The following is a 16,687-nucleotide window of genomic DNA, read 5'->3' as shown; positions in this document are numbered from 1 at the left end:
TTAATATTTAAAACAAGCCTTCATGTTTGACTTCAAAGGCGAACACATTTTAACTACACACACAATACCTGCAGCTATAAAGACCTCACCAGGACTGGACAAAGGAGAGGGGGGTGGGGGGGTGGGGGGGATCCGAAATATTGTTTGGGGCTCTGCGCACTAAGGGAGGAGTAAGTTTTAAAGCAGAGCTGTCTGAGAGTGGGTTACTCTCAGACAGGAGCGGGGTCCCCTTTGGATATCCAGCCTGTTTGTCTGGAGCTTGGTTTGAAACCACTTCCACCATCGCACTGGGCCTCCGGCAACGTTCAGCTTCCTAAAAACTGCGAGCTGTGTTTAATAGGCGTCGGCAACGGCTGCCCCCGAGGCAATGTGTACAGCCATTCACATGTATACAAATTACAATACATTATTATTATTATTTGTAATTATTGTTGTAATTATTATTATTATTATTATTATTATTATTATAAGTAATATTTTCTGTATTCATTAGGTATTGGTGGTGTTGTGTGTGCGTGGGTGAGTGGGTGTGTGGTACTGGTCCGTGTCTCGTTCAAAAACATGCTGAGACATAAACTGCGTAAATTACGCGGTCCATTGACAATTTGTTCTACTTTATTTTCTCTCCTCCTTCCCTTGTTGTATTGAAGTATTGGTCGGCGATGGGACTGATTCCTTGTCCCCCCACGAGTTGTTATTTAGAAGTTGGAAAATTATCTTTGAAAAGATGCCCAGCTTGATTTTCAGCATACTTTTTGTTGTTGCAGACTCGCTCCAGCTGGACGTGTCAGCCTGCTGAGGACGGTGCTATCCCGGTACAGAATCCCCACGTAGCTCCGTGAGATCACGCAATGGGTGTCTGTTGAGTGAGAAGGTTTCAGGCCCATTGTAGGAAACGCTGCTTCCCAAGGGTGATCCATTGTATTATAGCGCCACCTTGCTTCCGGAGATGGATTTAAAACAATATTGCAGGTAATTGAAACCAAATGAGAATGTGTGCGCAGCGAGCATTCCAGTAAGTGGAACTGCCAAACCGATGCCAGTCAAAAATAAATAAAAAATAGCAGGTGGTTAAAAGGAACATGTTCAAATTAGTGAAGTATAAAAATATAGCCACGGGTCAGAATTCAGGCAAATGTCAGGTGTATCACTCAGGTTTTAAATTAAATAGACGACATTCATTGGGTTTAGTTCAGCCTTTTTCTTTATATTTTGACCTTAATCCACCTGTTTTCTTTATGAACACTAATCACAGTTCCAAAGACTAAACCTGTCCATTTTCACGGTGATCACCCAACAAGACTCCAATAGTGAAACACACATATTCTGATGCAGTTACAGGTGATATTGTGTGTATTTTTCTCTGAATGTAAAGCAAAATATAGTGAAAAGGGGAGAACACAATCAAGTCCAGTTATAGTTTAGATATGTTGGTGGTATGTCTTCAACACAACTTAATCTAATCCTGTGGTGCCATCTTGTGGTGGTAAAAATAAAGGGTCCCACTCTGGTGTCTGACGACCATCAACGGTCCTCTGAGGTCCTGCAAGGCCTAGTTAACTTCACTGTTATGTCATAAACTAGTTACCTGTTTGTTCCGCAACAACAGCATAGGAAAAACAACAAAGGTCCTCATAGATGATAATCCTGAGAGGAATTTACTTTGAAATGATGGTCTGTTGACTAATGCACATCGATGTGGAAACAGATGGGGAAGCTTTGCTCAGGGGCCCAGAATTAATCTCAGGAGGTGGCAGTATCAAATTATATGCGACAAATAAATAGAATGATTATGTCACACATTAATTAATCACTAATCGTACACACACGGCAATGCTGGATGGTTTGAAATTGTTCTGCCTGCAGAGACAAACATAAGGGCATCATAATATCTTATGTACAATATACTACGTTTAATAAACATTAAGAATGGAATGTATCTTAAATATATATTGCCATTTATTGTTAATTTATTATCATTGTTTGTAAAAATTCCGCCTCTCGTGAACGCAGCACTTGCCTCCCAAGCAATAGGGCCTACATTTCCCATCAGGCACCGTGGCGCGTGTTATGTGCACCAATAATTTGTGCTCGGTGGAGAACAGGCTGCCGTTGGTTGTGACAGAGGACAAACTGAAAGAGCAAGGTTGTATGTGGCTTCATTTGCGTTTCAAGCTTTCTTTTGTGACAATATCAGACTTGATAAAGCTAAAATTGTTACACAAAACAATGGCGTAGGTTATATATTCTGTGAACCTTCGTGTTAGCGATGCACGTGTGTTACTTGTCTGTGCTCCTGGTGCGCTTGCTAAAACTGTACAGCAGCTAGCTTAATCTTAAAATCCAGACACACACATGCACCTTGGAGTTGGGCCACAATGTAACGGTTTGTAGTCAAAAACAGACGAACGCAGCTGTGTAACAGTGGAGGAACACTTCCTCAGATGAAACATTGTTTCTATATCTTGTATTGCCTCAGCTAGTTTTCTATGACAGCTCTGTGTCGCAGCCCTCAGACATTCCTTTGGGTATTTTTTACATCTGTAAGTTCAATACTCACCGTGAAAAAACAATATTAGGTTTGTTCGCTCACTGTTGCCCTTGCAGGTGTCCAACATGTCTACGGATTGGGTCGGATATGGATATGGAGCCCTTATTGCATCCGGGGGAGTCATTGGTTTTGTGAAAGCAGGTATGTAGAGCACTTTTTAAAATGTATTTTTAGATTGCAATGATATTTGCTGTGGTCTTTGCTTGCTTGTCTTTCTTTGACATAGCATCGCATCCCTCAATTTCCAGTAAGAAGAATTAGGATAACCACAATCTTTAAAACGTATACCTAATTGCCTTCTAAGTATCTCCATTCATTAAATTCTGTACTATGAAACTGAAATACTTTACTCCCATAACACACCAGTCTATGCTCTCAGGTGCAGGTGTTGATCTGCTGTGTGTTTTTTCTTTAAGGCAGTAAACCCTCCCTTGCTGCGGGTCTTCTCTTCGGTGGCCTCGCAGGTTTTGGTGCCTACCAGATCTCCAACGACCCCAAAAATATTTGGGTGTCCCTCGGTTAGTATACTGGGACTATACTGTGTAGCGTGCCTGTGTTGGATGGAGATAAACTATGTGACGAGTGTATATAGTGGATAAGTTAACAGTGATGTGTTGCACTCTGATTGTATATCCTCCACTGACATTATCCGCCACACGGTGTCTTCCAGCTACATCCGGAGCTCTGACTGCCGTCATGGGAAAGAGGTTCTACGGATCCAGGAAGTTCATGCCAGCCGGCTTGATGGCTGCAGCAAGGTATCCATTCCATGCCATTCATATGACTCGCACACAAACATATTCAGGGATGTGACATGTCCTTTTTCTTTCTGCTTCCAGTCTTCTGATGGTGGGGAAGCTTGGTATGACATTGCTCCAGAAACCGCAGGAGTCCTGATGGAGTCGAGATTCTGATGCGCACCCCATCCTCTTCTGTTTCAGGAGCTTCCTGTCAGCATTTGTTAATGTCATTTTGTAACGGATGAAATATAGTACCTTGTTTATATAAAAGGAACGGTCGTCTTGTCCTTTTTGAGCAAATGCATTATGAACTTTCATGTATTTATTTGTATAAAAGGTTTACAAAATGCTCAGTTAATAATACAAAGAGGTGTGCAGTGGTACACAGGAAGTTGAAGTAATCCTTTTTGTAGCCATTACACTGAAGATTTTGTTATGGGAATACAAGCAGAGGGAACATACCATTGCAGGAGCTGTTAATGAATTACTGATTACGCTTTGTCATCAGTAGTAAAACAATACTTGACAATGAGTACAAAAAATGAAAAGTTGTGCTACAATTAAATCCTACTCGCAGTACCCCAACACTAACAGCATAATTGGCTCACACTGGCTGCTTCAGGAAAGCAGTGGGATTATCAAGCAGACAGGATCCGTCTTGGTTCAGCATCATGGCAACCGTCACCGTCAAAACATACAGACTCCATGCACACTTACAGGTGCATCACTGGGAACAAAGTGATGCCATTGTGGCAGGAAAATGTCTCCTTGAAGAACGTGGGAAGGAACATCTTGTGTGACTACTTTTTGTCCTCTACCAGATCTACCGCCGTATTGTTTCAGGGGACATACAGCATTTCCCCCCAGGTTGGAGTGTGTTTAGGCTTAACTTCCTGCCAAATATGTATACCACTATAGGCAACAGTCCCAACAGGCGGTAGAAGCTGCATGGCCTTCTTTCTGAACTACCGAGTTCCACCGTATTTGGACGTCCAGTCCACCCTGCCGTGGACAGGCTGCACGGCGGGAGCTCTGGTCAGGAGATTACCGGAAGTTTTCCCCAGGGCCGAGTAGCTGCTCCCCTTCATCTGAGTTCTGTCTGCCCTCCTCTTCCAGCCCTCGTAATCTGGAGGAACAAGCCTTTCAGTCATTTTGTCTCCAATATATACAGTGATAATGCACTATCTATATAGTCAGGTATCTGTCTTTACACACCGACACCAGCTTATAAAATGGCATCAAAAGTAAATACAACACCGGTATTGTTGGTAGCAGCAAAGGTACAGGACATCTTTTTTTCCGCTATCAACACAAGTAATCACGCCAGAATCATAAAAAAAAATCAACAAAAAGCCTAATAGCAACTATTCTAACGGCAATACCTTCATTAGTTTCGCTCAAAGATGAGTCGGATATGGGCTTGGGCTTTGCAGATTTCGATCTGTCTTTTTTATTATCAGGAGAAGAAGACAGATTGACTGAAAGAGTGAAAAGAAAAGAGGAGAAACACAGTGCCAGTGAGTGAGAGCTTGGATGGAAATAGTGCCAGCAAGAAACTGGAAACTGAATAGTGTAAAGGAGCAGGAATTGTCAGGCACGGCATGATGGCCGAGTACTGGACGGCCACACAAGAGGGCGGTTATTCTTACAGAATACATAGATGTTTTAAGATTTGATGAGTGCAACCTTCTGAGCCGGATACGAGGGGAGGTTATCCGACCCACAAGTATCAAGAATCATTTTGTCAGCTTCACGTGGATGGAATAAAAGCTTACTTGCGTGCTGGCCAGCCAAAGGGGCAAGCTGGATTCTCTGCCCCACTGAGCCCACCTCTTTCTTTTGGACTGAAGGGATATAACCACCAGAGAGGTTGTATTTGGTGCTTACAAAGTTCCCTAGAAGAGGAGAAAGACACAGTTCAAGGGTTTTTATTTGTTATGTTTTTTTAATGTTACAGCCTCCATGTATCATATAAGCTGTAACAATGTGCGCCATTTAAAACACAAAATCGGCGCAAATGAAGAAAACGTTCGTAAACACACCCAATAGATGTTCTCACACTTGGCTTTACTGATACAAATGATTTGTGTGGACGTGTGTGAAGTAGCTACTGCATATGCAACAGCTACTGAGGACCCAAACAAATGACTAAGGCCGTGTGATTGAAGTCATTCAGCTTCCCCGGCGTCTCCATCGATCTGCCTCACCAGCAGCCACAGATGGTTATCAGTGTAATTAGTGGAAAGCCTCATTGTTCCTTTACGAAGTTGTTGTGGTTGTAGTGCAATTTAACATCTATTTAGCCACTGGAGTTCTTAGTTCTCTGGTTAAACTGTGTATTTGTACCCTTGTCTCCTGCTGAGCCTTTAGCAGCAGTTTTCTTTCGCATGTTAATAAGTCACTGGGTGAATACCTGAAGCTTGTTGTATCAGCCAACTACAACTACAACCACAATGTTGGTAGACACAAAAGAGCTTCAGCATAGCAACTTAAGAGTTAAGTCAATTCACAACATAGCTTCCAACTGTGAAATACAACAAAGCAGTTCACGTGAAGTCATCTCGGTGAAATACCTTTGGAGAGATCGATTTTCTCCAGTGTTCTCTCTTTAACAACAGTTTTCTCTGGCGGGCTATCCTCACATTTAGAGGCATTCTCTTCTAGTCTCGCACCAAATAGTAGAGTCGGAGGAGATATGCATGCAATCAGAGAGAAAGAAGAAGAAGAAAAATATCATGCACATGTTATCACTGACGAAGCTGCATCTCAGCTGAAAGTTGACAGAACGAGACAAAGCAAAAAGAACGGTACTACTTTTTCATGATTTAAATAAGAAAAAAAAAAATACATTCATGAGGTGAATTCATAAGTGTATCAAAACAAACGTTGGTGTGTGTTTGTGTGTAAGTGTTGGGAGGTGGGACAAATGAGCGTGGGGGGGGGGGGGGGGGGGCAATTTAAGGAGCACTTGATCTTCCACCGACAGCCTTAATCTCATGAATAAGCAACAGTGAGGGAGAGACAGTGAAAGAAAGAGACAGAAGAGGAGAGCACAGCGGGGACACATATTGCGTGTCTGTCTGCATGACAAATGATTTATAGTAGTCTCCCTTCTCTCAAGCCGCAGACACTTAGGCTCACTCCCGACACTGCTTTTTTTTTTCAAGGGCTCCATAACTACTGATCAGGAGACATTAGCTGCATCATTAGCATTTCGTTCCCTTTGTGGCACAAAGTGTCATATTATGTAACAGTACGTGACACTGACAGTCGCCAGGTTTCCACTGCATGGCGAAAGAAAGTGAGTCGCGGTGCTGGCATTACCCCTTATCGCTAAATGAGATAGGATTCCTCTAACATCTGGGAACCCGAGCCCCGTCCCACTGCACACTCCATCAAACCTCTTAACACCTCTGTATTAGACGTTAGTCCTTACCCGCGTTGTCTCTGGTGACGGATAATCCTCCTCCAATAGGAGCAAGCGGTTTATTTACAGTGTTTGAGGACTTCTCCCACAAGTCCCGCAGCGTCAAAGCACTCAACTCCTTATCTCCACAAGTCTGATTCTTGCCGATCAACCCTTAAAGCAACATAAATATATGTTATGATCAGGTGGCTTCAGGTGAATGCAATGGTGCCTGATTGTTTTTTTTTTGGGTATGAGGACGATCCCTGTTTTAATGACCAATATTTATTGACATCTGTGTTAGTGGACGTGTAGGCCATTTATCAAAAGGTAATTAAATCTACCAGCAGTCATGCTTGGCAATAAATCACCTTACATAGATAAAAGAAAGCATATACATTTGTATAAAAGCAGATGTTATAAAAGAATGTTCCGATTGCTTGTATAACACTACGTTTTGATGACCTCTTTCCATTGATAAAGATTACCCAATTGGCAGTTAGTCATGCAGTCCTACCTGGCAGGTATCGTGACTGGCTCAGATAGTGCTGCCGTGCAGCAGATCCTGGGAGATTAGAGTCCATTTGGCCAATCTTAACATTGTTGGGTAGCTTAGTGACTGTGCTGAAGGAATACAGAGGTTTCTGCTCCTTGGGCCTGAAAACAGAGACCAGACATTTGAAGGGCAAACAGCACCTAATTTGTTGGAGAGAAGTGCATCCCATCAAGTTTTATCAAATAATTGATGCAGATTGGGCAGAAAATATTGCATGTGCATAGATCATGCTTTAAACTACACCATATGACAATCCTTCACAACTATCGTCTCAAATAACACATGAGACAGCTACATTTAACACATATTGTGGCGCTCTGCAATGCACTGTTGCAGTGTCAATGCTTACATTTTTTTTTCTTCCAAATTGCAAATCCAGTCCTGTTAGGACCTCAAAGCACCTACTGTGGGCGGTGCTCCTTCAGGCTCCCCTCCTCCTCTGCGTTCCCCAGGCTGGGTTTCTTGGAGTGGGAGGCGGCGGTTTCTGGCGGGTCGGATTCCTCCCAGCTGTCTGAGGTCTTGGCCACTGTCTGGACCCAGCGACGACGGCCACTCTTCAGCACCCCCGTCCCACCACCACCACCACCACCACCACCACCACCGTTCTCGCTGCCCAGCGACGCTGCTTTCTGCAGATGAAGACAATACAATTGTCTTACAAGTCCTTCTCCTTAGAAGATCTATAACATGAAATACAATAAATAAAGGTCTGATTTGCATGAAGGCACTCACTGCATGGCTGAGGCCTCCTGGTTTACTCTCAGTTTGGGGAAGGGGAATCTGCTGAAGAGGCTGTTGATGTTGGTTTCTGGAGGAGGATGTGGAGGCTTTGGACTCAGAGGAAGACTGCTGAGGATCAGCCTTGGACTCTGAGACCTGCTTCTGGGCCGGCGGCCTGGCCTGGACCTTCTTGATCTCCTGGCTCTGAGGGCGAGGCCCTAAGATCTGGCCTACCTGGAAGTACGGGTAACGCAGGGCCTACACAGGCAGAGAAAGGAAAACAGCATTGTTGTTCAGAATAGTCTGCAACCGTATGTGCTCCACATCGCTAGAGTCAATGACTTAAGTAAGTTTAAAAAGCATTTTAATTGTTTCCTTAGAACTGGCTGAAACTAGATGTGTATCTTACACCTGGGTGCTTTGTAAGCAGGGAATGGAAAAGCATCGTCACTCCCTCTGGAAAGGTGTTTCCTACTAAGGGACCACAGAGCGATCCAACAGTGGAATGATAATTATGTCTACCTATGTAATGACCATGTGTTGTAAATGATATCATTATGCAGCGCAGAGCACACGGGCAGTGGAAGCACATTTTGCAGCGGTAGGGTGAATGAAGTCAAATGACTGGGATTAGCATGCTAATGCAATCTCAGTATTGGGACAAGAGATAATCCGCATGTAGTGGTGAGTCTTGCACTGTAGTTGAAATGACCTCTCTGAGGACAGGTAGTTTTTTTTTAGGTTTAAAAATTAAAGTGTGCCCAAGTGTGTCCAAATGTGTCATTGGATCACAGGTAATACTTCGGCCAATCGCAGACATATGATGCTTTGTCACCATATGTGCTGATTTATGGTACAGAAGGCTTTCACTCTTAATAAATGGCATTTACATTGACCAGACGTGGCAAATGAAGCCTTGACTTCTTACTGTATAACCTGACCTTTAGGTTTGGTTTTGCCTACCTGTACAGCAGTGGGTCTTTTTTTGGGGTCCCACTGCAGCAGGTCCCTCATCAGGGCGATAGCCTCATTGCTGGCATTGGGGATGAGGGTCTTCAGGTGGGTCGGCACACATTGGGGAAAGCGAAAGTTCATAGCAGACGCTAGTTGGTGGCCCTCTGACCAATCCGTCTAAGGAAAGAAACAATCAGATGTTGTTCATTATTATATTTATCACTTTTCCCCTCTTGTGCGCTAATACACTTTTATAACCATGATACATGCAATACATCCATGAACAATGGAACATATACAGTACATAAGTGGTTGGTTACTGGTTACTGCCCTTGTGGTTGAGGTCGCATACCAGTTCAAGACCAGGACATACCATAAATTGGCTTTGACCGCTCCCTGCTTAGCAATCAGAGGAAATAGTTATGGATTTGGGGAAAGTCTTTGAACGTATGTCTGCCAATTGTTCAGAGAGGGCAACACTGCTCTTTGCCTACATATGGATTTACTTTGTAAAGGACTTAATTGAAAAAATATCCCCAATGATAGGATTTGGCTAATTTTTAACACAGGTAAAACCCTGAATAAAGGTCACTTGTTCCCACCTCACTCCATTCAGTTTCTTCTCACCTTTTTGACGGTGCCTAGGACTTGGCAGACCTTAAAGATCTCATCCACTTCACTGTTCCCCGGGAAAAGAGGTCTGAGAGTGTAGAGCTCAGCCATGATGCAGCCCACAGCCCACAGGTCAATAGGAGAGCTGTAGGTAGAGGACCTGAGCAGGACCTCTGGAGCCCGGTACCTGGACAGAAAACACACTCAAATAAACCAGCCGACAACTCGTACTGCATATCCACATGAACAAAAAGCATAATGTGAATTTTACAAGGCAGAAGCGCTCGTCTGGTGTATCACACTGTAACTGATGCATAAGCTCTTCTCCGTGTCTTAGAAGGCTACTGACGCCCGGACACTACTCTCACCATCTGGTAGATACGTAGTCTGTGTAGGGGGGTTTGGAGCGGATCTCTCGGGCCAGTCCAAAATCTGCTATTTTGACCAGTTCTGGACCCATGCACAGCAGATTCTCCGGCTTCATGTCTCGATGAAAGAAACCTGTGGCGAGGTTTAACATCAAGTTGAGCTACTGTGTACAGAGTCAACTCTATACAATGGCCAAATGACCACATTACAATCATATGCAACTATTCTACATTTTATATTCATTGCAAATGCTGCACAAAACTCAGATAGCACAAGAAAAAGGAAAACTGGGGAGCTGCTGAATGGGTGTATATTTGCCTTCGAGAGCAGTGGCCCATGTTTGAAGTATGTTGAGTATGTTGAGTGTTCAACATTGACATTGTCATTATTCAACCATGGCAACAGTGTTTCTCTAACCTTAACCAAGCTATTTTAGTTACCTAATCTTGCTTGTACAGTACTTTATCCACCACATAGATATGAAAGGGAACGCCTCTAAATACAAACGTTATCGGTGCATTTAGCAGTTACAGTATTAACTGTCACAGCCATGGCCGTGCTTATCCAGCTTAACACTTCCTAGTGTTCCTTGCATTCCCCTCTGTACTGTGTTTCCAGCACCTGCTCCCCCGTCTGTGTCTGTGTGCGGACGTTGTCCTCCTGGCTCTCCCTGCACTCCGACTCTGCTCATCATACACACCTGTCGGCAATCAGCTAATCAGCCCTCCAAACCTGCACACCTGCTTCATCAGCCTGCAGTATATCTACTCGACGGATTAAGTTAAATTCCTTGTATTCCTGTAACCTGTATTAATCCCTGTCTGTATTCTGCGCTCCGGGATTCCTGTCGCCCTTGTGGTGTCTTATCTGAGGGTCACACTAAATTACAAGGCTTTTTTTTTACAATATACACCCAAACAAACTACTGAAATGTCGTGCTACTTTTACACAGGTAAGGAATGATAGAGTAAAGCATCTTACCATGCTTGTGTACAAAAGCCAACCCAGACACCACTTGAAACATGATGTTCCTAATTTCGTTCTCTGAGAACTTCTTATTCTCTCTTAACAGTCGACCAAAGAGATGCAAAGAAAAGAAAGGAAAGGGGGGGTAAAAGAGAAATTCAGCAAAAGCAGTTAAAAGGAAGAGAAATCCTGAAAAAGCATGAGCTCCCTGGATGTGTGGAAGCATGTACTGTAAGGCAAATACAGACTGGCTGTGAATGTTTGCTCGCATTTACGCATGCACAAGTTTAAATTGAGTTTCCTGTAATATTCTTAAAACTTGCACACATCCATTAGTTATAGAAATGCAGACCAGTGAGTTAGATGAGACAGTGATGAAGGGTTCACAAACTACAAGATTCTGATAAATGAATCACCAGTTTGACAATTCAGCTCTTTGGTTAACATATTCCATATTTCATAGCTTTTAAAGTTTTCACGTTTCATCACTGAATCTTGCAGTGTGCTGCCACTCTCATGCAATTGCAAGGCATGAAGGGAACACGGCACACCTACCATGTTTGTGAATAAATGACAGGCCTTGTAAAATCTGAAAGCTTATGTTTCTTATCACTGATTCAGGGAACAACTTTCTTCTGTAAACATAAAATTGACAGAATTCTCATGAGCCTAGCTAATGCAAGCATCATTGCATACACATTGCTTGACTTTGTACACGCAAACTAACTGGAAAGACAATGCTGAAAAAAACAACACGGATGACAAACCCACGTGAGTGTAAGTGCAGGGTACACCTGGGGTTTCCAAACTAGCAAAAACATCAGAGCTCCCCCCCCCGAGAAGGTGTTAGTCTAGTGGCAGCTGTGTTCAAAGAAGAGCCTATTGCACGGCAACTTATGAGAGCGAGGTGTGTTGACAGAAATAGGAAATATTCCACTTGTGCTCCAGAGACCACTCTGACCAGATGCTGACATTTGGAAACTCCTTTTGTGTTCTGGTAATGGCATCAAACTAGGCCGCTGTGTTATACACCTTCTAAAGACATTCGCCTGGCAAAAGTGTGGTATTGCTCTTCTTACCTGTCCTTCATAAGCTGGTAGAGGTTCTCCTTCATATACTCAAAGACAAAGTAGAGGTGGTCGTTCTCTCTGATTACCTCCTTCAGTTTCACCACATTCGCATGGTTCAGCTTCTTCAGAGACTGGTGTGACAAGTCGTGGAAAAGGGTAAGAATGATGGCACTCATGTAATCACACACAAATACATAAAATCTTTGCAATTGTGAATCAGAAAATGCCTGCGGGTAGTTAAGGGTAATGGGAGGTAGTAACTTTAAGTGCACAATAAAGAGACTGCAGCATTTTTTTTTAATGTGTAGAACATTAATTACCGCTCCCGATCATTATTTCAGTGTGTGACATTTTTAAAGCACGGGTTACAGAGTTGATTTGCAATATTTTAAATGCGAAGATGCACTAAGAAAGCCAACTGTCAGCGGTGTTAACGGAGCTGTCGTACATTATCGCTTAAATCACACAGCATTATCTTGCCAATAAAAATATATTTTCTGCTCTGGAAGCAGCCAAAAGCTGTCCCATAACCTGTCCAAAGTATCACCATCCTTACCTTGACCTCTCTTAGGTTCATACATTCTTCCCATGAATAAAACTTCCTCTTCATTCTGGGAGAGAAACAGAGACATTACATTTGGAGTACAGGTCAGATATACATCAGCTAAAGAATGGAGGGCAACACATTTGCAGGGCATATAAATTACACCAAACATACAGTAGAGTCCCCGTCTTCATACAATTCTTTTGTGTGTCTTTATCAATAATTCAGCTCATTTATTTTTTTTAGGTGTCTCTAATTTCAGGTCATTTCATTTCAAGAACAAAACCAGCAAAAGCTCTAGAATGTAAAGTGATATGAATTGCCATTCTGGACCGTATAGGCTTTATTGTTTTTCTTATCTACTTGAATTAAGTGTGAAATACATACTCAATGGCTGTATTGTCAGTTGTATCGAGTATGTGTTACTATGTACATTAAAAACCACACGGCAGCTGTTATACGGGACACCTGTACGATGGCTTATCTCCTCTGATCACCGTTGCCGCTCCCTCCAACCGGAGTTATTTAAGAGTTACAGAATGTGCAGATATCTTTTTTCCTCTTCTCTGGACACCTGCCAGTTTCGTTGGTCCCTTTCACAATGTCGGCAACCTGACACACTCCCTCTACTTTCACTCCCTTTCACCGTCACCACATGTATTGTCTTGCATGGTAACCAAATGATCAACCGGTGGACGCATCTCCACGGTTTCTCATCTATTATTGAACCCTGCTGCCATGCTGCTCAAACAAAGGCATGTAAGCTGGTTTGTTTGGCCTGGTGATGGCAGGAAACCACGAGCATGACATTTATCCAGAGCAAAATATGACAGTATACTAAATATACTTCTATAGTAGTATATGAAGTACATCTGCTCTGTAGAACTGTTATGGTGGGTCAACATTAGAGATACATTATTAAAAATAAATGTGTACATGGGAAATTGGAACAAATACATCATATAGTCTCTACTCTACTCTAATATTGTCACAATGAAATAACACAGCATTGTTTATTACATTTCTTGCTATCAATAATTGGATGATATTTTGGGGGTGATTATTGGTGCTTTTACATTATATTTTTTATAAAGTAGGGGTACACAACATGGACTTTGACACAATTAATACCAAGTTTATTAATTTCCCTTTTCACAGCAGCCATTTTGACATGTCATTGCAGGGCTAACACATGTGTGATTAATGACATGAATTATGGCCCTGCTCATTTATGCTCTGGTATTGTGCAGGTTGGCTCACTGGAATGGCTTTGACACACAGATTACAGTGTGGCCTTAATAATTAAATTTACCAATGACACCTGTGTTTACCCTGCTAGGACATGCTGTGAAAACAGCCAACTGTATAGCTTCACTAAAATGTAAAGCAGCCTTTTAAACTGGTGAGAGTAAATATTGAAGCTACGTCACTATATCAAAATAACCAAACTCCCACACAATATTCATATTATACAAATATATTGCCCTGAGAAACTATATTTACATTTTAAAAATGATCACCATCCTCACCTCTTGATAGCCACCAGTTCTCCGGACTCGTTGCTTCTCCCCATCAGCACGCTGCCGTAGGTGCCGTCACCCAGCTGCCTCAGGGTGGTGTAGCGATTCATCATCTCTCAAGACGGTGTCATCAGCTTGTTAACGTTCCTCCTGCATAAAACAAGTTGAGGAAACACACCGCAGATTCATTGACCAAATGTCTTTCGCCGGCCTCTTCTCGAGAAGAGTTCAAATCTTCGGCCACTGTGTCACGACGCTCACCAATTCTTGAAGATCCAAACTCATCTTGCAGTAACTGATCCGCTGTTGGAGAGGTTGGATCCTGGTGATCAGCCAAGAGTTGACACCGTGCCTTTTGGATCCTTTGGTGACATTGAAGAAAAGAAACATCACCACCAGTCAACTACAAATGCCGCAAATCTCACAACAGTTAGAAGCTTTACCCACTCCTGGATAATCCCCACTATACAGGATTTTTTTTTTATAGATCTGAGGACAAAGAAAAGCGACAACCATTTCTTGTTTTTCTCTCAGTGAGGAGGATTAGGTGTGTGTCACACTAGTAAGAGGCTCCAACATGACCACCCAAGGGAGATGACAAAGCTAGCCCTAGGCAGATTAGGCCCACAGGGATGTAAATAGGATGTTACATCACCATCATGCTTACTGGCATCCACTACCTTCCCCAAGCACAGCGTCTGTCAAGAGGATTTGATTGGCGCCACAGTGATCACTCTCTTACATTGTAGATTCAGACAAAGGACTAGGAAACACAAACAGCGATTTTCATACTTAGTGACATGATATGCTTTATTTTCCTTTTAAATGCATAGCTGGTCACTGTTCTGTAGCAACATGCTGCTCTAAATGCTGGTTAAACAGCAGTCGCCCTGCGTGTAACTAAGACTTGACCAAAGAACCCAATGCATACTCTGACATAATATGCGTAGTGAAATTAAACCCTGTCATTTTTGGCTTTCCTGGTTGTAAATACTGAAATGCATACACAAATTCTAAGCAATAAAAGCCAAATGATTGTGAGCATTTGGGTGTAAGGATTTTAACACTTAAATGAAGTGTATTAGAACCTGTCTCCTAACAGACTGCTTTATTAGGTTAAAGGAAATGCAGTTTGCAGATAAGCCGAGGGCAGCTGAACAAAATGAGATGTGTGTTTGATTCATTGGATGGGGCCAGGAACTCGCATCTAAAGAGAATGCCCAAACTGCTCAATGACTCCTGATAATCACTGAATGGATGAATCATCGGTGCAATTACAAATGTGTAAATGTTTGAAGATTTGTCATCATTTTTGCATGCCGTAGTCTATATATACTCCTCAATTTATACTTTATTTTCCACTGCAAAGTAGAAATGATTTCTCTAAACAAAAACCCTCCTTGATATTCCAGCCTCACTGAAACAATAAGCAGTAAGACAAGTCTTGGACTGCTGGCTTGTACTCAGCTTTCACATATGGCAATCTGTTGTAGAGGGATTTAAAGGGAATTAAGATGTAGCCTGTCCAGGCCACAGGACATTAGCAGGCTATTCAAGGTCAATTATATTGAAAACAAACGCAGACACAAACCTGACAGTGGAAAGGAAACAGTTACATTTGATCATGTTCCTTTAATATGTAATAAGTCCTAGGCCTACTTGGTAAAAGAAAGGTGTACTTTATTGCTTCCCATATGTAACTCTGCTGTCATGCACACAACATAACACACAGCATGCTATCCATAAAACAAGACGTCAGCCTAACTCTAAAGAAATAGCAGCTTTGATGAACCAGCTTAAACTTCTGTAGCCAATAATAAACAGTGGAACCTTGTTTCATCAGGAAAACATCAAAACTAGAGAAACATTTGTTATTGACATGTCAGCTTTGACAGAGCAACTCCCTGGCCCCCTTTATTCTGGCCCATTCTTCTGTTTGCAATGATTTCCTTCTTTATTTTAAACTCACCATTTAGTGGTGTAGTTCCGTTGCTCGGCTGTTGTCTGGTCCTGCAGATAACACGACGATTCTTCAGTTAAAATGCACGTAGTATCTAAACCTAGTTCTTACGATAAGGGCGCGTGTGTGCGCGCGTGACTGCTCCCCATGGAAACGCACACACAAACGCAACGCTTGTTTAAGTTGCCAGGGGACGAGTGGCTTTGCGGGCGCAATGCTTTGTGGGACTGCGGAAGTGTAAAGCCTTGCCCACAACGAAATTGAGAATTGAATTAACTTTCAGTTGTCTTGATAATAATATTCCATGAAGTCATTTTGTGTCCTAAAGTATTTAAAGTCTGACAAAGTGATTTCAAACAGCCAACACAAAACAGGAACTACAGCCACAGGTGAAGGGTTTTTTTTTATGAACTCTACGCTATTTATACAGTAAGCTCCACACCAAAATTGACAAGGATGAATAATTTGTTCCCAAAACACAGCTGATTGAACTGAAAAAAAATCTGCCAAACACGTGTCCCTTTTATTCCAGAGCAATCACAACACTGATATTTGGGATGACAAAAAACGTGACAAGTGTGAGAGCTCTTCACTCGACCACCTCTTTGGACACAGCTGTAATCCACGCGCTGCACCAATAGATGGAGCTGTCGGGCCGTGGTTTTTCATAGCGGCCAATAGAGAGCGGCAAAGACGCGTTTCAGTAGTTTATTATTAAT

The 16,687-nt window shown here is 42.5% G+C and overlaps 2 protein-coding genes across 3 annotated transcripts; one reads left to right on the top strand and one right to left on the bottom strand.

The window, feature by feature from the left end:
* Window positions 1-2,075: 2,075 nt before the first annotated feature.
* tmem14ca (transmembrane protein 14Ca) lies at window positions 2,076-3,559 on the top strand. Of its 2 annotated transcripts, none has more exons than XM_079181589.1 (5): window positions 2,076-2,146; window positions 2,608-2,692; window positions 2,968-3,069; window positions 3,222-3,309; window positions 3,391-3,559. In XM_079181589.1, the coding sequence occupies exons 2-5, from the start codon at window positions 2,617-2,619 to the stop codon at window positions 3,446-3,448; spliced, it is 324 nt and encodes a 107-aa protein (XP_079037715.1). In that variant the 5' UTR covers window positions 2,076-2,146; window positions 2,608-2,616; the 3' UTR covers window positions 3,449-3,559. The 2 variants fall into 2 exon arrangements, with proteins under 2 accessions (XP_079037715.1, XP_079037716.1); XM_079181590.1 differs by having other exon boundaries at window positions 2,083-2,149.
* Window positions 3,560-4,256: 697 nt separating this feature from the next.
* Window positions 4,257-14,121, bottom strand: mak (male germ cell-associated kinase; the record flags this gene model as incomplete). Its single annotated transcript, XM_079181235.1, has 15 exons — window positions 4,257-4,417; window positions 4,674-4,769; window positions 5,067-5,186; window positions 5,865-5,951; window positions 6,728-6,871; window positions 7,215-7,354; window positions 7,659-7,882; window positions 7,986-8,231; window positions 8,937-9,104; window positions 9,555-9,726; window positions 9,908-10,040; window positions 10,890-10,972; window positions 11,954-12,075; window positions 12,501-12,555; window positions 14,018-14,121. The coding sequence occupies 15 exons, from the start codon at window positions 14,119-14,121 to the stop codon at window positions 4,257-4,259; spliced, it is 2,055 nt and encodes a 684-aa protein (XP_079037361.1).
* Window positions 14,122-16,687: the final 2,566 nt, after the last annotated feature.

Source organism: Pholis gunnellus (assembly GCF_910591455.1).
Source record: "Pholis gunnellus genome assembly, chromosome: 20".
NCBI classification, from domain to species: domain Eukaryota; kingdom Metazoa; phylum Chordata; class Actinopteri; order Perciformes; family Pholidae; genus Pholis; species Pholis gunnellus.
The sequence above is the reverse complement of the archived record's forward strand: the minus strand, read 5'-3'. Positions and strand labels throughout refer to the sequence as shown.